The sequence below is a fragment of the Aquarana catesbeiana genome, linkage group LG06, assembly GCF_042186555.1.
Source record: "Aquarana catesbeiana isolate 2022-GZ linkage group LG06, ASM4218655v1, whole genome shotgun sequence".
Taxonomy (NCBI): domain Eukaryota; kingdom Metazoa; phylum Chordata; class Amphibia; order Anura; family Ranidae; genus Aquarana; species Aquarana catesbeiana.
In genome coordinates, this window is record NC_133329.1 from 93,678,626 (window position 1) to 93,701,259 (window position 22,634).

General features: G+C 41.7%; 2 protein-coding genes across 2 annotated transcripts in view; one reads left to right on the forward strand and one right to left on the reverse strand.

The window, feature by feature from the left end:
* The window catches only part of HS3ST6 (heparan sulfate-glucosamine 3-sulfotransferase 6), a 111,152-nt gene that overhangs the window by 37,839 nt on the left and 50,679 nt on the right, over nt 1–22,634 (reverse strand). The window lies entirely within an intron of this gene.
* Nucleotides 834–2,228, forward strand: LOC141147363 (uncharacterized). Its single transcript, XM_073634601.1, has one exon. It carries the CDS (start codon nt 834–836, stop codon nt 1,605–1,607), a length of 774 nt encoding a protein of 257 aa, XP_073490702.1. The 3' UTR covers nt 1,608–2,228.

Consider the following 22,634-nt stretch of genomic DNA (forward strand, 5'->3'; position numbering starts at 1 on the left):
TTGGGGTGGGCTATGTGCTCGCTCTCTTGCCTCAGGCTGAGGCCCAAGGAGGTGCTGCTGGAGAGAGCTCTGTCATAGTTGCCAACATTCTGAAAATATTTTTAGCGACACTTAGAGGGGTGGGGGTTTTTGAGCGACACTTTTTTTATATTAGGCGGGTGTTATTTTAATTAGGGGCAGGGCATTTATTTTGTAGACGAAAAATGAGTGTCGTTTAAATTACGCTAGATATTGGGCATGGCAAAAATGGGTTTTGTTAAATAGAATCTGAGATGACTTACATAGTGGAGAATGTGGTAATATATAGGGAAAGAAAAAAGAGAAAGAGGGAGGAAGGGAGAAAGAGGGAGGGAGAGAGAGGGATGGAGAAAAGAGAAAGGGGGATGGAGGGAGAGAGAAAGAAAGAAAAAGAGGGAGGGAAAGAAAGGAAGGAAGAAAGAAAGAAAGAAAGAAAGAAAGAAAGAAAGAAAGAAAGAAAGAAAGAAAGAAAGAAAGAAAGAAAGAAAGAAAGAAAGAAAGAAAGAAAGAAAGAAAGGGATGGAGAGAGAGAAAGAAAGAAAGAAAGAGAGAAAGAGAGAAAGAAAGGGATGGAGAGAGAGAAAGAAAGAAAGAGAGAAAGAAAGGGATGGAGAGAGAGAAAGAAAGAAAGAGAGAAAGAAAGGGATGGAGAGAGAGAAAGAAAGAAAGAGAGAAAGAAAGGGATGGAGAGAGAGAAAGAAAGAAAGAAAGAAAGAAAGGGATGGAGAGAGAGAAAGAAAGAAAGAAAGAAAGAAAAGAAAGAAAGAAAGAAAGAAAGAAAGAAAGAAAGAAAGAAAGAAAGAAAGAAAGAAGGGATGGAGGGAGAGAAAGAAATAAAGAAAGAAAGAAATAAAGAAAGAAAGAAAGAAAGAAAGAAAGGGATGGAGAGAGAGAAAGAAAGAAAGAAAGAAAGAAAGAAAGAAAGAAAGAAAGAAAGAAAGAAAGAAAGAGAAGAAAGAAAGAAAGAAAGAAAGAAAGAAAGAAAGAAAGAAAGGGATGGAGGGAGAGAAAGAAAGAAAGAAAGAAAGAAAGAAAGAAAGAAAGAAAGAAAGAAAGAAAGAAAGAAAGAAAGGGATGGAGGGAGAGAGAGAAAGAAAGAAAGAAAGAACGAAAGAAAGAAAGAAAGAAAGAAAGAAAGAAAGAAAGAAAGAAAGAAAGAAAGAAAGAAAGAAAGAAAGAAAGAAAGGGATGGAGGGAGAGAAAGAAAGAAAGAAAGAAAGAAAGAAAGAAAGAAAGAAAGAAAGAAAGAAAGAAAGAAAGAAAGAAAGAAAGAAAGAAAGAAAGGGATGGAGGGAGAGAGAGAAAGAAAGAAAGAAAGAAAGAGGGATGGAGAGAGAAAGAGAGAGAGATGGAGGGAAAGAGCGGGAGGGAGGGTGAGTGAAAGAAAAAAAGAAAGAGAGAAGGAAAGGAAAAAAGAAGGAAAGAAAGAAAGAGAGAAGGAAGGAAAAGAGCAAGAGAGAGTGAGAATGAACAATTCCAACCTCTCAGAGAACAACAGTCACAGGATGAATATTTATGACTTTCAAGCATATTTCAATACTCCGTGGCTGCTAGTATCATGCTTCTCAATAAAAAAAAATGAACTTTGAGCCACCAATACAGTTTCTGCTTCCTACCTCATGCAGCTGCTTGGAAGAGCAGCTCCAAGCCTGGACAGCGCCCCCATTGCCTGGGACACGGTACAGCCCGCCTCCTGCTACCTCCTCAGTGAATAGCTGCAGTTTGCTGTTACATCCCTCCCTCTTTACATCATCCATAATCTCCCGACTACCAACCCACCCAGTTTGCTATGTGGGCGGGCTGGGATGATGCCTGGGTGCTGGAGGAGCAGCCGTTTTTCGGGAATCTGCCAAGCAAAGACTGGGACATCGGTCTGATTTCCGTGAATGTCCCGGACAGATCAGGACTGTTGGCAACTTTTCTCTGTGTTTAGACCCAGAAGCCTAATTGGGGCCTATGAATGCTGAGGTGGTTCTGAGGCTGTCCTGCCCGGTGTGGAGGAAGCCGAGCCAAGGTGAGAAGATCCAGGGGAGGACCCTGGCAGGAGAGAGCCAGGATGAAGGCTGGTCTCTCAGAAGGGCCTGGTGACTCGCTTTTCGAGGACGCACCAGAATCTGAAGACGTGCGTGCAGCGTTGCCGGGTCGGCTTAAAGATCCTGACACTGTGAAGCTGTGCTTTGTTCTGGATCCGAAGAGTCTGTAAGTGATCTGCTGTGGGATCTGAAACCCCTCACTCCCTCTTCAGTTCAACATTAGAACTTTGAAAAGACAAAAAGTGACTGGCGCCCAATTTCTGTTCAAGACTCCCAATTATAGCCATGGACTCAGCCCTGGAATAAATGCTAGCTCACTCCATGCCTCTGGAGGTGTTATCCTGTCTTCAGAGGAAGGGGGGGGGGGGGGGTGCTACAACTGCAATAACGTACACCAGTGTGCATGTTGTATGGACCATTACACATGCAAAGTGAACAGTCTCTACTTGTTTAGTAAATCAACCCCATTTTCTCCATTTGCAGTTTGAGCTCACTGCACCCCAATTGATGGCACAAAAAAGATTGTGTTGCATCCTGGGGCTTATTTTATTCCAGGGTCAGATTTGTACCCCTATGATAAGCTGAGAGAAGCAGCCACACATTTTTTAAAAGCTGAAGTTCAGCTTATTATTATTACTATAGCTGACTGTGTTATTATGGAAAATAGTTAATAAAAAAAAGAAAAAAAGAAAAAAGAAAAAAAAAAGCTGAAGTCAAGGAAGAAAATATTTTATTTGAATATATTCCTTAATAGCCACAGAGGATATACATCTACATCGTGTGCTCCAAATGCCTTTCCAAACCCACATATTACCTTGTAAAAGTAGTCGCAACATCATCACTCTGATGTACATGGCCTGTGCAGAGAGCAGAGCTGTGGGGGGGGGGGACCCACCCGTGGGAGGGACCACCCATTACAGGGTGCCTGCAGAAAACCCCAGGAGGGGGCGGAGACAAGACCAGTCACCCTGCAAAAGGAGAGAGATAGCAGAGTTGTGGGAGGGACTCCGTAGGCCCCACCCACTACAGGCTGCCTGCAGAAAACTACAGGAGGGGGCGGAGACAAGACTAGTCACCCTGCACAAGGAGAGAGCAGAGCTGTGGGAGGGACTCTGCAGGCCCCACCCACTACAGGCTGCCTGCAGAAAACTACAGGAGGGGGCGGAGACTTGACCAGTCACCCTGTACAAGGAGAGAGAGCAGAGCTGTGGGAGGGACTCCACAGGCCCCACCCACTACAGGCTGCCTGCAGAAAACTACAGGAGGGGGCGGAGACTTGACCAGTCACCCTGCACAAGGAGAGAGAGAGAAGAGCTGTGGGAGGAACTCTGCAGGCCCCACCCACTACAGGCTGCCTGCAGAAAACTACAGGAGGGGGCGGAGACAAGACCAGTCACCCTGCACAAGGAGAGAGAGCAGCATTGAGCGGTCTTTATTAGTGTCACACTGGATTTCTGCACAGATCTGGAATAAATACACAAAGCACATCAAGTATCAATCCTACACGTCTCTTGTATTTAGACAATATTTGCTCATTTGGAGTTCAGCTTTAAATTTCTACACACGTGCCTGACTGTAAGAACAATAAGGATTCCATAAACAATAGTTTTTTGTTTTTTTTTTTCATAGAAAGGATTTATTGGTGTCCTGAAGTGACACTGGGGTGATGTTATTTTAGTCCCTATAAATACCAGTCAGTGCTGCTACATTAACAATAAGGACACTGAGCGGAATTTTATCACTTCTGCTGAATGGCTCCAGTAAAAAGCGTTGTTTTTGGTGACAGGTTAATAGTCATGACTGCCGGCGGTAGCTCATAACCCCAGACTTTTATTAAAAGTATAAAACAATGACAGTCTGTGATTTACATATGGGATTTATTAGGGAAAAGAAGGCAGAGGTGGAGGAACAGTGGATTAATGCATTGGGGGTATTACCATAAAGGCATCTGCAAGTCTCTAATGGAAGGAGACAAGTCTTATAATAGAGACACAGCTTGACAGCCTGGGAACATGTCTACATGCTGGATCTGAAGGGCCCCGCAGACGTTCCAAAAAAAAAAAAAAAACAATTAAAATAAACAAGCAATAAAAAAAAAAATTAAAAAAAAAAGTCAAATGTATTTATAAATGCAAATAGTTTAGAGGAGAAGAGAGCAGAGGGATGACTTTATCATTGTCTTGCTGCTCTTTTACTACTTATTCAAAGACAGGGTTTTAAAAAAAATCATGAAATGTTTTAATAAATGCAATTAGTGTAGGCAGGGCTGGGACAAGGGGTGGGCGGGAGGGCTGGGCTGCCCTGGGCACTGTGGTATCATGTGAGGTGCAGGGGCACCACAAGCAGTTTGGAGGAAGGGGATTTGTGTTGGGAGGGGGAATTTGGGGGGGCGGCAGGAGGGAAGAATTTTTCTAGGAGGGGAAACTTGGGGAGGTGTGCTAGGAGTGGTGATTTGGGGGGTATTTGTATTGAGAGGGGAGATGGGGGAAGAGGATTTGTGCTAGGATGGGGGATTTGTGCTAAAAAGGGTGATATGGTAGAGGGGGGGAGGGGATTTGTCCTAGGAGGAGATTTTTTTTTGAGAGGGGGATTTGTGCTAGTAGGGATGATTGGGGGGCATTTGTGTCAGGAGGGGGAAATTGGGGGGGGGGGTATTTGTGTTAGGATGAGGTATTGAGGGAGGGGAAATCTGAGGGGTAGAGGCTGTGTGCTATGATGGGGGTATTTTTTTGGGGGGGGGGCATTGTGCTGAGAGCATATGTGGAATGAGAGGATATGAGCTAAGCATGCAGATTAGCACTCAATTTTTGGGGGGGGAGGGGATTTTTGCTGACACATATTGCTCATACATCTTAGGGGGGGAGCAGTGGTGTCTCCAGCTTTCATATTTATGGGGGAACATGGGGGGACAGGGACGAAAGAAGGGGAGCAACTATAAAATGCAATTCTATATATATATATATATATATATATATATATATATATATATATATATATATATATCCTGGGGCCCTTTACTACAATCCCACAATGGCCCTTTCACATGTTCTGCAGTGAGCTCCCTTCCTACTGTATTGGGGGAGGGGCACATGGTGGGGCACAGCATAATGTTGGGGGGGTCAGGGCCCCCTCTGGCCCCCTCTAGGGACGCCATGGGGGGGGGGGCAATTTGGCATTTTTGCCCTGGGCTCTCTACCTTGTCCCCGCACTGAGTGTTGGTAACTGAATCTGTCTTCTTTGTGACCTTTTGTAATTTCCTGTAAAGGAGAACTCAGACTGGGAGAAGGAGGGGCCGTGCTTGGGGCCAAGCAGAGGTGCTGCACTCACATGTGCTGAACATAATTACAATCCAGTGAGAGAGCCAAGCATCCCAGAGTCCAAGGGTTTTAATGATGAACTTGATTCATAGCAGAAGAAAGCCAGTGTGTTGTAGTATAAGGAACAACAGTGTCCTGCTGCTCCTTCACTATCCATTCACAGACTGGGTTTTAAAAAATCATAAAATGTATTCATAAGTGCAATTAATGTAGGTAACTGAATAGGGTTGCCACCTTTTCTTCAAGTCAAACCTGAACACTTTAGCGGGGCACAGCAATTATTTTATTTTTTTACAGTATATACTATGCAGTACATATGTTTTGTGATTAAATAATATTTATAATCATATGAAGTTAATCACAAGAGTCCCCTCTTACTTCAGAGTTCACAGAGTTCCCCTTTTAAACATGAAGTTCCTCTTTTACATCTGAACTTGCAGAGTTCCCTTTCACTGTAAGGGGGGACTCTGCAGACTCTGATGTAAAGGAAAACTCTGGGGACTCTGACCTAAGGGATGCTCTGGGAACCCTGATTTAAGGGTGAACACTGAGAACACATTACACTCTTGGCTTAGACAACTGCAGACAGCAAACCAGCTTGAAAGCCAGAGTCCAGTCTGAATAATGTGTCAGGTTTCAGATGGTCTGAGACCCAGACACATGATTCAAAACCCGAACGGTCCGGGTGAATCAGAGGTGCTGTACTCACATGTGCTGACAAAGAACATATTTATAATCCAATGAATAATACATAATAATATACTGTATATTATAATACTATAATGAAAACAGCTTCACTATCCATTCACAGACTGCATTTAAAATAATGTATTTATAAATGCAATTAGGGTACATAACTGATTCTGTCTTCATTGTGATCAAATACCACCAAAAGAAAGCTCTATTTGTGGGGGGAACAAAGGTCATAAATTGCATTCATGTACAGCCTTGCATGAGCACGCAATTGTCAGTTAAAATAACGCAGTGCCTTATAGCAAAAGATGCTCCGGTTATGAAGGGGGTTAAATCTTAAGGAGGTCAAGTGGTTAAAGTGGAATTCCAGCTTATGCCTAAGTAGCTTTAAAACTGTCCCCCCCAACACCTATACTAATTAAGACGTATATACTTACCTATTTTCAAGCTGCTTTGGTCCAGTCATATGATCCAGCTCCCCTGTATGTGCAACTTAAGGGTAGAGGAGGGAACACCAACATGGAATGGGTCACTGAAGCCTATGCTTGGCATCACTGCTCCAGGCTTTACTAGCCGTTGTCAGAGCATTCTCTCCTCTCCCCTGCAGCCGCCACTGGCTGACACAGGGGAGATCACGTGGCCGGACTGGAGTAGCCTGAAAATAGGCAAGTATCCTACACATCCTTCATACGCAGGTTAGTTAGCATAGGTGTTAGGAGGGGGGGAGGGGGACAGTTTTAAAGCTAGTTCAGTATAAGCAGGAATTCCAATTTAACCGCTTGCCGGCCTTATCATTTACATGTACATGTATGGTGGCAAGGCGGATCTGCTGCGCCATATCACACACTAGGTACATGATCTGGCACTTCAGGGTAGGAGACGCACACGTGCGCAGCCGGCAACCAGGCTGTGCTGTGATTATGCACAGCAGATACCAATCAGTGCGTGCCGGCCAATGGATGACCACCAGCACATGCCGATCGTCGGGGAGACACACAGGACAGAGTTCTGCCTATGTAAACAAGGCAGAGGTCTGTCCTGTCAGCGGGGAAGTAATAGATTTTCTTTCCCCACAAAGCAGGAAATAAAATCCATTACTTGACACACATAGTACACCAAAACACTGGTTAAGCACACATTTAACCCTTTGATTAGTGTCATTAGTACAGAGACAGTGCATATGTTTAGCACTGATCACTGTATTAGTGTCACTGGTTCCCTAAAAGTGTCAGTTAGGTGTCCAATTGTCCACCTCAATATCACAGTCCTGCTATAAGTCGCTGATCGCCACCATTACTAGTAAAAATAGATTATAATCCAGTATATATACCATAGTTTGGAGAGGCGATAACTTTTGCGCAAACCAAGCATATGCTTATTGGTATTTTTTTTGTTTTTACCAAAAATATGTAGCAGAATACATATTGGCCTAAATTGATGAAGAATAGATTTTTTTAAATTTTTTATTGGATATGTTTTATAGGGGAAAGTAAAAAATTGTCGGTCTTTTTTTGTTTATAGCACAAAAAATAAAGAGGTGATCAAATACCACCAAAAGAAAGCTCTATTTGTGGGAAAAAAAGGACATAAATGTCACTTATGTACAGCATTGCATGACTGCACAGTTGTTAGTTAAAGTAACGCAGTGCCGTATCTCAAACAAAATGGCCTGGTCATGAAGGGGGGGTAAATCTTCCGGAGGTGGTTAATGATACCAGCTATGAGCTATGAGTAAGCACTTGGACAAGTGTGAAACGCGTTAGCCTATGATCTGTACACTCTGTCTATGATGTCCTGTATCTGATGTGTTCCTGATTTTAAAATAAAGAAACTTGGATTATTACTTCCTGGAGTGCGGCTGTCCAGATCTTCTCGTTTGCATATGGTTAATGATACCACTGTTGATTGCCAGCATCCTGGAAAATATTTGCATTTTTCATAGTACGGTATTCTTCTGTTCCTGTTAAAGCTAAAATTTTCCAAAAACATTGTCATCGTACCACAGCCACAGTATTTGGACTATGTCCCACATCACAAACCTTACCTTGCCTGAGTGCAAGCTCTTGTGCCTTCACTCGCTTCTATTCTATCTAATGAACACTGCTGTCATATTGGTTAGTGATTCACGACAACAATTCCCGTCCCACGCCAGAACACATTTGCCCACTTGCTGAATATAAACGCTGCGGGGTTCTTTGATGAAGTGAAAGGATTAAAGCTGCTAAATAAAAAAAAAAAGTTGATTATGGCCCTCTGGGACAGACATCCGCGGTGTTTTACAGCTGCGATACAAATTAATTCTCTAATAACTCCGCTCCATCTTCCGCACGCTGCGAGTAACATCACCACGGGCTGCTCCCTGTTTAAATACAGGTCCCCTCTGTCAGCCTCCAACACAATCAAACCTGCTGACAGGCCCTATAATTCTGCCTCTTCCTCAATCAGCAGATGTTATGAAAACTCCTTCATGGTCCCTGGGGAGAGGAATAATTTCACTATATTTGTATATTTTTCATCCTGATACAGGCTGCCTCTCTAAAAGGAGTAGGGCGAGGTAAGCAGTGTCTGACTATTGTCCATGCGCACTTTAAACCTGGATTTTGCCCAAAGGATCAGTCCACCACAAAGATGACGTGTAGTATCTGTTCTTATCAGTGTCCAGTAGGGGCGCTGTCATGGTCAGGGGTCAGGCTTGGAGGTCAGTAGCTATAGCAGTAAAGCGCCCCCCACCAACCAGCTGGATAAGTGTAACAGCAGGTTACCCTGGTGGATGACACGGGCTCATCTGAAGTGCAGAGTCTAAGTACTAGCCGGCGTTCACCAGAGCTCCTGATGGTGGAGGTTTTGCTACAGTCCTCAGGATTGCCCCACCAGAAGGTGAACCAGCCGGGGTCCAGTAGCAAATATAGCAGATAGGGCTCAAGCAGAAGCATAGTCTGTAAACAAGTCTAAGGTCAGAAACGAACGGTTGCAGGTTGGGATCAAGCAGAAGCATAGCTAAGGTACAAGCCAAATGTCTTTAATGAGTGGTCACAGAGATGTGGACAGCAGCTTGAGTGACAAGAGGGAGATATTGCCTGGAGAGAACACAATAATTTGGCAAACAGGAAATACAAAGGAGTTGCTTAACCACTTAAAGTGGGAGTCCGGCGACCAATTTTTTTTTTTTTTTTTTAGGTCATTGAGACATTTTGCTAATCCCAAAATAATACTCACAGTTTGGATGTAATATTTCCGCCTCTGTCTGTTTTCGTACTGTTAAAAATGTGATGCTGGCTGTTTCCATCTTGCTTGTGGGCATGTGAAGCCCACAAGCATTGATTTCCTGGATGCGGTGAATGCTATTCATTCACAGCTTGTTCACACGCATGATCATTGTTCCCGCACTGAATCTTGGGAAGCCTGACACTAAGCTCCCAGGAGACAGTGTGGCGCCGGGGAAAGGCAATAAACACGCCTACTCCCATGGGAGGAGAGACTGGAAGTGCCACAATAAAGTACAATATAAAGGTAATTACAGCGATAAAAAAAAATTTCGTGCAGCATTTGAACATCTATGCAATTAACTGAAGGGGGTAAGATTAAGTTAAAAATTTGAGTGGAACCCCGCTTTAAAGGGGTTGTAAAGGTAAAATTTTTTCACCTTAATGCATTCTATGCATTAAGGTGAAAAAACATCCGACAATACTGGCCTTCCCTGACTCCTCGAAAATCCTGCGCTCGCCCCCGACATCCTCTTCGCCGCTTAGCCTGGCCGTTGATTGGTTACAGTGGATGGATTGAAAGCAGCGCAGCCATTGGCTCGCGCTGCTGTCAATCACATCCAATGATAGGGAGCGCCGGGGGCGGGGCCAAGTAATACAGTGAGCAGCTATGGCCGCCGGCTGTATCACGGGAGCGCGCCCGCAAGCACTCAACACCATGCGAGGGACCTCACATGAAGGTGTTGAGTCCTTGCGGGGAGGAGCCGAGACGGTCGCCGAGGGACCCCAGAAGACCAGGTTCGGGGGCCACTCTGTGCAAAACGAGCTGCACAGTGGAGTTAAGTATAAGATGTTTGTTATTTAAAAAAAAAAAAAATATCTTTAGTGATCCTTTAGGGACCAGGCCTCTTTTTTAGATGTGTTGTTTGCAAGTTAAAAACAGTTTTTTTTTTGCTAGAAAATTACTTAGAACCCCCGGTTTTCAGCAGAAACCGTCCTCTGGTAATATTGACTTATTTTTGTGCCTACTAAAAACTGTTATTCATTACCACAAGGTAAATTACAACATCAAGGACTGTGTGTACGGTCTCTCCCTGATTGGATAACCTGGGCCTAGGCCCCGCCTAAACAACAATAATACAGCGCATACGTGAATGGGCCCAATAGTGACTGTACCACTGCCTATATGGATGCGCCTCCGTGGCCTTGCTGCCCACTAGGACTCGGGTTGTCCTTACAGGACTGCAGAAATGAATAGAAGAAAGAGGGCGCACTGGCCTAGTGCATTATCCAACAAATATTTATTTAAAAATGGTAAACAGTAAAAATGTACTCACAAACACAGGTGATAAATTATGCTCATTAAGCCACACCTCCCAGACCACCTGGCACCACCAGTGTGTGGTTATGGGGGGGGCCCAGGCTAGGTTCCTGCTTGCTGATGCGTTTTGAAGGAGAGTCCTTCTTTTTCAGAGCCCTAAGGGACCTTCCCTGTTGGAAATGAAGTGCCTACTGGGTAAGGTTGGGGTCTAGAGTATTTCTCTGGTTCGGAGGGGCCCAGTGCCTCCTGATTTGCTGGAAAGGCACAGCACCCTGTATTTGAAACTGCGTATGGTTTGTGCAATTCGCCTCTAGGGATAGTCCTTTTGGCCGAGACGGGGGAAACTTTTGTTAACAGGAAGTAAGGCCTAGCCATTGTATTAGCCCTCGTTCACATGACAAGTCACAGCCTATTGCCAGCAATGGCACCAATTTGCAAAAGTAGTTCCTGCACTACTTTTGGTGACTTTGGGTGTGACTTCAATAGACATCCGTGCATGAAGCCGCACAGATGTTTTTCAAGTCCGACCTAAAGTCACACTGAAATGCGGCTTTGAAATTGTGCAATTTCAGATAGAGTCTCACAATTTCAAAGCCGCATTCAATGTGAACGGGGGGGTTATACATTATTCATTTTCTTTGTTGAACTTTTTTCATGTGTGTGGATACCTTTTTGAGCTGCAAGAATATTGATAATTATATTGTAGGTCCGTGTCTCTGATGGATGTCTGTGATCTTACCTAAAGTAACACTAAACGATATCCTTGTTATCCAAAAATCATCCATACACATCCACTACTTAATTGCCCTGTAAGCTTTTTTTTTCACTAAATTGTTTCTTACTGTGTTTTTCTGCCACCTTGTAACATCCTCTGTGAGCACTCAAACCTACTCTATACACACTACAAATCCCATAGTCCCTAGTCCATCTTGGGAGTATGAGAGGGTGGCTATGCTCCTACATACATTGGGACCATAGAGAATGAACACAACCACCCTCTTTCAGGAAGCAGAAAGGGGAATGCATAGAAATGCATTCAATGGACACCCCCGTGGACTTTTAAGGACAGGAAAAAAAATATATATAAAGAGTAGATGAGTATAAAAGGCAAAAGAAGTGCCAACTTTATTAATGTAAAAAAATATAAAATTGTAGGAGAGATTTTAGGTCAAATACAATACAAAAAAAAAAATCTCTCCTACAATTTTATATTTTTGTACATTAATAAAGTTGGCACTTCTTTTGCCTTTTATACTCATCCTCATACTCTTTATATATATATATATTTTTTTTCCTGTCCTTAAAAGTCCAAGGGGGCGTCCATTGAATGCATTTCTATGCATTCCCCTTTCTGCTACGCTATTTAGGATGTTGGCAGGCTAGCACACCACCCAATTCTTACTATTCATATGTTTTGTCTCTTTCAGGAAGTCGGATCACAGCAGCAAAAAAATGGTATCTGAAGATCCCTAACCTACTGAGGCCCCTTGTCCGTATGTATGTTGTCTGCTGGGCACACACTGGTTTGGTTGGAGGCAGGTTCAGTGAACATTACTAAAGACCACCACAACCTTGGCTCTGTGGCCCTGGGTCTCACCAACATGGTACATTGCCAGGGGGGTTACTCTCCACCATTTTGAGGGTGTGTGGCCTGGTATAGTTTGGGAAGGGGCTCATGCTCGTTATCCCCTCTTTTCCTGGCCTATGCTCAGGTAAGGGTCTGGATTTTTTTGGGGGGGTACCTCACACTTTTTTTTTGATATTTGCTTGGGGTCCCCCTTAAAATTCATACTAGACCTAAAGGGTGTTCCTTCAATGTGATAATGTGAACGGGGCCTTATCCTATACTGAGGATACAGATAAATAAGAATGCACTTTTTAGAGCCTGTATCTAGTTTTACTGGGTAGTTTATTTTTTAATGTTTTGTAATATTTTGTGACCTTGGGAGGCAATTTTTTAAGTTGCTTTTTTTTGTATTTTTGTATTTATTTTTTTTCTTCTTTTTTAAATTTATTTATATATTTTTTATATTGTTGTGCTATAATAAGTTCCCTATCCCATTGTTTTCACAATAATTTCTTTGGCATGTATATTACCCAACAATAGACAATTGTACGTGCTTGTTTTTTTGGGACAGGAAGTAAGTATTTAAGTATTTACCCCTTAAAACAATAAAAAACTTTAAAGAATGTGATCAATGTAAAAAAGTTAAAAGAACACAGTGCAAATACTTAACAGAATAGGTGGAAAAAGTGAACTTGGTTTTAAATGACATATACATCTTTATCAGCAAAATAATATATCAATGCAAATCAAACAGGTAGCAATTACAACTTTGTATCTTCTCCCCTTCTCTTTCTGTCCACTGAGACCTCTCAACAGGTAGAGATTTTTGTTTACATTAGTCCGTCTTCAGATGCATACGGTACTTGGGGCTTTGACCCGTGTATATGCAAAATTCAAAGAGGGCATCTCTTGCAGCTCTGCTTTCCTTGCTACCTTTCAATTGGCTGACAGGAATCAGCCGACAGAAGTCACAGCTCTTTGGGGCTTGTCTTATTTCTGCCGCTCTTCCCAAATTCTTCTGCTCTCTCTGTCTTCCCCATTTGTATTTGCTTCAATGAAGGTAAGTTATGTTTTATAAATCATATTACAGTCCCTATCATTATTAACCAGCCACACAAATAATCTGTAAATACAATTTTACAATACAAAAACTCATCTTCTGGGAGACACGTATATTGTCACCACCCCTTACTTTTGGCTCTTGGCTCTCAAAATCTCAGAAGAATGCTGTCCTGCAATGGACTGGGATGTAGTCCCATGGTATTTCCAGTGCCCAGCTATTCCAGTGGTAAAGCAAGGTGACATCACCAAACGTCCTGGAAGAGGTTTTTTTTTATCTCTTATTTTTGTTAAATCTTTATTTGTAAAGTTTTTCTTATTTACTGTCAATTTTGTGTGGGTGGTGGGGGGCTGGCACGGAATCTGACCTTTTATTTTTCATGGAAGGTCCACTTAAATTTTTATTACAAAACTAAAATTTTGCTTTCAGGCAACCTTGCAGGAGGAGGAAAGGTTCCAGTGCATGATACAAGTCCTCCAGATGTTCTGTGTGAAGATAGAATATCAGATATCTTCACATTGTATATGTCAGCTTTTTTAGGCTCCTGTGAGCACCGAGCATCATTCCGGAAAAAAGTGGTTGGGCTTCACTGCAGCTAAACAAGACTGAACAAGCAAAAGGGTTTCATGGTAAATTCCTGCCAAGGAAATGCCGTGGGCTTACAAAGACCATACATCTTCCTGAACATGGACAATTTTATATAGCAGATCACGGAGCATTAATGATGTGCAAGTTGCAGTAACACATTATAGCCAACCACATCTCATCTTACCAGGCTTCTTCTGTAGATTGGACAATTCAACTTTTTGAAGAAAATCCCTCAGTCCCCTTTCATCCTCAACTGTCCCTTTTTTTTGGTCTGATGTATAGACCTCTTTGAAGGAGCAAACAATCAATAGAAATGAATATTAGAAAAATATATATAATTTTATTAAACAAATGTAAAAGGACGACAATTAATATTAAAAAGAGCACAATAGTAAGGTACTACAAAAGCTCCAGAAGAAGCCACGATTGTGGTGAAACATGTAGAGGCACCTATTCTTTTGTATAGTGACTACTGAGCTCTATTTTTCTCTTTTTTATATTAATTGTTTTCCTTTTACATTTGTTTAATAAAATTATATATATTTTTCTAATATCAATTTCTATTGATTCTTTGCACCTTCAAACTCCAAACTTAAACTCCAAATTTGTCTCTAGACAACATTTTCCTTGACACGTTCCATGGGGATTACATTAAGGTGAAGGGGGCTATGTTCCTGACCCTCAGATATGAAGACGATTGTGGATAAGTTGTGAAATATCTTCAACAATAAAACACATCCAGGTAAAAAGTAACTAAACTAGCTATACCATGACTATTAATATACGATTAATGTGAACCTTCAAAAAAACTGCAAAAAGTTACATATTACTGACTTTTTTCGATGGAGCCAAAAAAGTGCACTGCTGCACAAAAAAATATACATCCTATGGCTATGCCATGTGGTAACGAGAGCTGCCTACGTGGTAAAAAAATAAAAGGTTGGGCTTTAGATATACTTTAAAAAGGCTTATAATGTAGCATATTCACATCTTTACAGTTTCCTGTGATATAAGAAACTATGAGAACAGATAAAAATATATCCTTTTTTTTTTACAACAAAAAAGTAGAGAGTGACCATGTAGGACTTTCAAAGTGGTTGTAAACCTTAGACATGAAATATGAACAAAGCTTATAAATAAATTATTTTATTTGGATGGATAGATAGTAACAAAATAAACTATTTCAAAAATTCCCCAAAGTACCCCAAAAAAACCCAACATGTTTCTCCTCAAACCGAGGCTTCATCAGGGGTGAAAAATGTGACAAGATAACAAAAATAAATAAATGTGAGGACTCAAATAAGCCACACAGTTATGGCAATCAGCCATATGGCTTATTTGAGTCCTCACATCACTCACCCCTGACGGAGTCTCAATTTGAGGTTCAATATTTAATTTTTTTTAATTTTACAATAAAAGTCATATTTTAAGCCCAAATGGGTAAGGTTCTGTAAAGTTCTCACACCGTGGCTGTTTTAGGATTGTTTGTTGAGAATCAGGCTATTGTATTAAAATATCTAAAACACTTAGAGACATCATGCAAACATCAAGTGACTATCCGTACCATGCCTATAACCCATCAACTACATTCCCATAATAACATCAAAAAAGGTAATCCTTGGGCTTCAACAACATCCACAAATATTTGGCTGTGAGATGTGTGTGTGTGTGTGTGTGTGTGTGTGTGTGTGTGGGGGGGGGGGGGGAATGTCACAAAAAGGTATTTATAATGTTTTTTTTATATCTATACACACATGTTTTGCCTTTCATTTCTATTTTAAACTGAATGGGTTGTTCTACAAGGTGGTCATTTACAATCACTTTAAGTGGCTCCTAATAAAATGTAGTAATAAGACTACAAGTAATGAGACTACAATAGACTACGATAGATGATAGTTGTACTTTAAAAGTTCCAAATGGTTACTCTCTACTTTTTGGTTGTTTGCTATATTAGGAATTTGTTATATTCAATAACGGTAGCATCTATACTCAATAATGGACTATGTGTATTTACTTTTTTAAGTTTTAGAGATGGAATATTTTCTGTGTCCCTGCTTAGTAGATTCACCCTATATGCCCTGGTATCCACTGACATCGATGGGAAGTCTTTCAATGCGGACACTTGTCAACTGTCTAAGGCTTCATGTACACTGGCCTACATTTACCGCGGCTGTGGGAAAACCGCAAAACACGTCAGTATGGCAGCAATCTTGCCGCGTTTCCATGGCTAGAGGTCAAAACTTCCTATCCTGAACGTGATTCTTCCACGTTCAGGAGAGGGAGGTTGAAGATCACCTAAACTCGGCAGCTCCTAAACTCTGGCAGAAGCCTATGTGTACATTGACAGAGGCTTTTATGGAGTTGAGTTTAGGAGCTTTGGCAAAAAAACGGCAAAAGCTTCTAAACTCAAATTTAGGAGCTGCCTGTGTAAGCTAGTGTACATGAAGCCTAAAAGTGGATTTACCTGTGGTGTCTCTTGGGCTCACATACACTACAGCTTAGGCACTTTTGGCGTTCTTTTGCCAAAGCTCCTAAACTCAACTCTATAAAAGCCTATGTGTCCATGCACCCATAGGTTTTTACAAGAGTTTAGAAGCTGATGCGGTTAGGGGACGTTCAACCTCCCTCAACCTCCAACCGTTAGTATGCTCCATCAGACAATTGTTGTCCAACTTTCGGCCAACAAATGTTGTATAGCAGGCTAGTAAATTTTCGGCGGACAATGGTCTGTTGTTAGATTTTTGTATCGTGTGTACACAAGTCTGTCACACAAAAGTCCAAAGTACAAACACGCATGCTCAGAAGCAAGGATGAGCTGGAAGTGGTCGGTCTTGTAAACTAGCTTTCGTAATAGAGATTTAACATTCGTGACGCGGCAATTTATGAATTGGCGAAATGCAGCGCACATTCTCTTCTTCTTTAATGGGATAATAATGAAGCTGCTTTGCTGGTGATACTGATGTAGTTATGGCAAACGTATTTGAAAAATCTTTTGTTTTCTTTTGTTTTCTAGTGATATCAATAATAATATTATTATGCCTGTATTTAACTTTTTTTTTGGCCAAATTACCACAACACTATTATCCTGTAGTTTTTAATCTCAAAGATACAACTATGTTGGTGTCCCTTGTTAATTTTACATTGTATTTTTGAAAATGTACTGACCTACTCCCAAACTGTCATTTGACGTAAAACACATAGCCAAGTATTATTCTACACATTTTTTTTATTGTGCATTAAAAAAAGAAAAAATTACACATGCTATCTGCCAATAGAACGTAAGCAAAAAGTGCATTCTTGCATCCAAAAATATAGAAAATATAACACATGCATGTGCCCTGCTTCATATAGGGGGTCAACAATGCCAAGAGTTGGTGAAAACAGGGGTCCGTCACCTGGAGATAATCATCCAGATTATTCTCCTGGAGCTCCCACAAAGGTAGATGACATAATTGGTCACAATTAATACAGCAACCAACTTTTGGTCCAAGAACTCCTCCCCCTCCTGTTCCTGGACTGGACTTGGGTCAAAGCAATAACTCCAAGGCCAATAATAGCACAGTCTCTCCTCCGATTCCGCCACATGGCTGGTTGACGAACGGCTATTCAGAAACAAACTAAAAAGCACAAAATGAAAAGCGCGAAATGAAAAGCGTGAATCAACACTCACCAAACTTCTACTAACACGAAATTAGCAGAAGGAGCCCAAAGGGTGGTGCCTGACAATTGAACTTCCTCTTTATCGGCTCGTAGTACGTCTAGTACGTCACTACGTTCATGTTTGTTGGCTGACAATTGTGTACCGTTTGTATGCAAGACAAGTTCCCGGCACACGCCCTTCGGACAAAAGTCTTTTGACAGGAAATAATGGGAAATCTCCCCAACTGAATGTATACAGGAAAAAAGAACCTCACGGGGGGGGGTTGTTACCTATTCCCAACAACTGAGATGGGGAAGAGGAACAGAGTATGAAGGTAAATGACACCCATAACATTACATTTCCCCAATTATGTAGACTGTGAAAAATTAATGTGCAAAAAAATATGGGTGGAACCACCACTACTTTAAGATTTTTTGTAGCCTCCCTGACGGTTTTCCCGAGTGTGGCTCGGGGTTAAATTTCAGCACCATTAGCGGTAACCGCGAGCCACACAGGATTACATTGCAGGATCCTGGTGCGGCATTACTTACCTTGTCCCCAGGATCCTGGGATGTCCCCCCACTGTGTCTGCGGGCTCTGTCCACCTCCGAAGCCTCTCTGTGCCAGGCTCCGTCCCCTGCGAGCGTTGCGACACATGGGGGCGGAGCCTGGCGGTAAATTAAAAAAACAGAGAACACTTGCAGAATTGAGCGATAGTGAATCGTGGGGAAATTTATTTTATTACTATTATATTATTATTTTTTAAACTATTTATATTTATTTATTATATTATAATTTATGTTTTTGTGTTTCAAACTTTATCATACCCGGGATATCTACTAGACTCTTGGTGGACAGATTTAAGTGTGTTATTGTTAAGAATTACAGGCCTACAATATAAAACGCCAAATTTCCATGCAAAATAATGGTACTGCTTTCAGCACCTAAAATCCGAAATAATCATACCGCCAGGGAGGTTAAATAAATAACAAATGGAATAATTAAAAGAGTTAGAGATAAAAGATTAAGTATAGTATAATGCATAAATAAAAATGTTCAAGAAGAAGGATGATGAGGAGGGAAGTGGGAAAAAAGAATTCTAAAGAAGGATAATTAGAGTTAAAGGGGTTGTAAAGGTACAAATATTTTAGCCTATATATGATATATATGCTGCAAACATCTGTGATCTATATTTATTTTCTGCCAACATTTTTATTTTCCCTGTTTTCTACTTACCTCATTTCTGCACTTCCTCCTTTATAGTCCCTTTACATTGCCACAGCTTCCGGGTCTTGTAGCGCGCTCCCTGCCGCTACGTAAGATGTGATTGTAAACTACGATTCCCTTCATGCTTAGCGGCATCGCGAATGCGCATTGACGCTTTTTCCCTGTCTGCTTGAACGAGAACGAGCATTGTTCTTGTTCAAGGTGGGGCTGCGGTGATGAGCTCCTGATTCCCATGCCACTCAAAGGGCATGGGAGGCGAAGCTATAGCATCTTACACGGCCACGGCCAGCGTGCCTGTGAGAGCAGACAGAGTCTCCCCGCAGGGGTGTAGTCCCAGGGGAGGGAGCGCGCATACACGGGACACCCCCGTCAGAACGGTTCTGCAGAAGAGGCAACCATCTGGCAGAAGTACAGAAAGTGGGGAAAACAGACCCCCCCCCCCAAAAAAAACATTTCAAAACGAAAATGAAGGAAAGGGTAAGTGAAAACACACTACACTACCTAAAAAGAGCAGGATTAGCAGAAAGAAGCCGAGAATTTAGTATCACTTTTGGCTGGCCATTCGCGAGTAGAATTTATTTATTTATATATACAGCGGGTAAAATAAGTATTGAACACGTCACCATTTTTCCAGGTAAATATATTGGTAAAAGGTGCTATTGACATGAAATTTTCATCACATGTCGGTAACAACGCATGCAATCCATAGAAAGAAACCAAAACAAATAAATTCAGAAAGAAGTTATGTGTAATAAAATGGAATGACACAGGGAAAAAGGATTAAACAAACACGCTAACTGAAATGTATTTATTACTTCGTACAAAATCGTTTGTTGGTAATGACAGCTTCATGATGCCTCCTGTATGGAGAAACTAGTGCCATGCATTGTTCAGGTGTGATTTTGGCCCATTCTTCCACACAAATGGGTTGATGGGTTTTGTGGGCCTTTTCTTTGAAATGTGATCTTTAGTTCTTCCCATAGATTTTCTATTGGATTCAGATGATTGGCTGGGCCATTCTAGCAGCTTTATTTTCTTTCTTTGAACCCCAAACCCCTTGGCTTTGTGTTTGGGACCATTGTCTTTCTGAAATGTCCACCCTCGTTGTATCTTCATCATCCTGGTAGATGGACGCAGATTTTTATCAAGAATGTCTTGGTACATTTTCCATTCATCCTTCCTTCAATGAAATGAAGTTTGCCAGTACCGTATGCTGTAAAACAGCCCCACACCATGATGTTCCCACCTCCACACTTCACTGTTGGTATTGGGATGTTTTTGGGGTGATGTGCAGTGCCATTTGTTCTACAAACATGGTGTGTATTATGTCATCTGAAGAATTCAACTTTGGTGTCATCTGACCAGACTATATTCTCCCAGTATTTCACAGGCTTGTCTAAATGTTAAGCAGCAACATGCTTTTTCTTCAGCAATGGAGTCTTGCGTGGTGAGCGTGTGTACAGGCCATGGCAGTTGAGTGCATTACTTATTGTTTTCTTTGAAACAATTGTACCTGCTAATTCCAGGTCTTTCTGAAGCTCTCCACAAGTGGTCCTTGGCTCTTAGACAACTCTTCTTTTCTTTTCACTCCTTTGTCAGAAATCTTGCGAGGAGCACCTAGTGGGGGCCGGTGAATTGATGTTCTTTACAATTCCGGATTATGGCCCCAACAGTGCTAACTGGAACATTCAGAGGTTTAGAAATCATTCTGTAACCAATGCCATCAGTATGTTTTGCAACAATAAGTTTGTGAAGGTCTTGAGAGAGCTCTTTGCTTTTACACATTATGAGATGTTTCTTGTGTGACACTTTGGTAATGAGACCTTTTTATAGGCCATCAGATGAGACTGAACCAGCTGATATTAATTTGCACTGACAAGGGGCAGGATTGCTTTCTAATTACTGATACATTTCATCTGATAGATTTTCCATGCCTTTCTGCACCTCCCTTTCTTCATGTGTTCAATATTTTTTCCCTATGTCATGGCATTTTATTACACTTAACTTGACTTCTGAACTTATTTGTTTTGGTGTCCTTGTATGTATGGATTGTTACTGGACATGTGGTGAACATTTAATGCCAATAGCACCTTTAAAAATATATTTACCTTGAAAAAAATGGTGATGTGTTCAATACTTATTTTACCCGCTGTATATATAATATATCTTATTTTAAAGAACATTAATTCAATGTTCTAATTGTTAGTGGGGTCAAATCAACATTCATTTTTGACCTTAGTGATGACAAAATTCGAAGGACCAGGATGGAATTTTCTTCTCGAATTGACTAACTTCTTATGCCCCGTACACACGGTCGGATTTTCCGATGGAAAATGTGTGATAGGACCTTGTTGTCGGAAATTCCGACCGTGTGTGGGCTCCATCACACATTTTCCATCGGATTTTCCGACACACAAAGTTTGAGAGCAGGCTATAAAATTTTCCGACAACAAAATCCGTTGTCGGAAATTCCGATCGTGTGTACACAAATCCGACGCACAAAGTGCCACGCATGCTCAGAATAAATAAAGAGATGAAAGCTATTGGCCACTGCCCCGTTTATAGTCCCGACGTACGCGTTTTACGTCAGCGCGTTCAGAACGATCGGATTTTCCGACAACTTTGTGTGACCGTGTGTATGCAAGACAAGTTTGAGCCAACATCCGTCGGAAAAAATCCTAGGATTTTGTTGTCGGAATGTCCGATCAATGTCCGGCCGTGTGTGCGGGGCATAACAGCGAATGTGGTTTTCGTTTGGGAAAGTCCATTCCCTGTAAAATTGAATGTTACAAGAAGAAAACTTTCAAACTACATTTGTCAAGCCACTGAATATACTGAGAATGTTTGTACGAATTTTCGCTCAAATGTTCATTTGAAAATCTACTAGTGTGCGGCCAGATCTAGCTCTGTTATGTTCCTTCCCCCTCAATATAAAGGCCATTCAATCTCCGGAAACAACGGGGGATACTAATGTACTGAAATCTATTTGGTTTTAAGTACTTTGCGGCCCTGTCGCTGCCTTTGATTAGTTCGAAGCTCATCTGCCCAGAGCAGCACTATTTATGTAAAATGCTATGAGGCAGGACAAATGCACAACATATGTGTGAAGATCGGTGTTAGAAAGAGCAGACGACGTCCCCGGCCGTGCCGAGGGGGAGAGCCGGCTTTGAAGTTACGCCACTGAATGTTTTTTGCTGTAGAAAATTGTGCCCGCACACCACAGAAATTTTGAACCTTGGGGTGTTTAAAGGAAACCTGTCTGGGAGAAATACAAGGATCACAATCACTGGCCTCTATCCAAAAATGCTAGTTGCCTGGCTGTCTCTGGCTTTAATACTCGGCATGACTGACCAAGTAGGAAGCCTGCAAGTATCCTCTTTGCTACTGTGTTTATTTAATGCTTTTCATTGTATTAAAGAGACCTTATCGCCAGACAATTTTATTTTTTCACAATTCAGCACACCAGTGCAGATGCATTGCATGCTACTATGTTAGTGCACAGGGCGCCGTTTAAGATAGGTACATGATAAACTTCAGTAGCACACAGAAAAATGAGCAACCCTACATTTATTGGCTATGTCTGAGGCTGTGTAACTGAAACGCGTAAGCCTGTGAATAACTGTAGTCAGGGCTTTCCCCCTTTGTGAGTCAATTCTTGTCTCCTCCCCCTACCCATCACTAATTCCACCCCCACTCACCCACTTCTCAGTACCACCACTTTCAGAGAATACAGAGCCAAGTATGATTTTTTGGTGCTACCGTGTTTCCCCAAAAATAAGCCCGGGTCTTATATTAATTTGGGCAACAAAAGACACAGTAGGGCTTATTTTCAGGGTGGGTCTTACCATGCAAAGCGCTGTCTTCTCTCCCCATCTCTCTTCCTGCCTGACAGGAATCCCCAGTGTGAACTGAGTTAAAATGCTTGTAAAATCCTATAATCCACTCTAATACAGTAGCAGGGCTTTTT

Bases quoted from the DNA above. Each gene is read 5' to 3' on its own strand.
- LOC141147363 (XM_073634601.1), top strand. From the start codon at position 834: ATGGAGGGAGAGAAAGAAATAAAGAAAGAAAGAAATAAAGAAAGAAAG.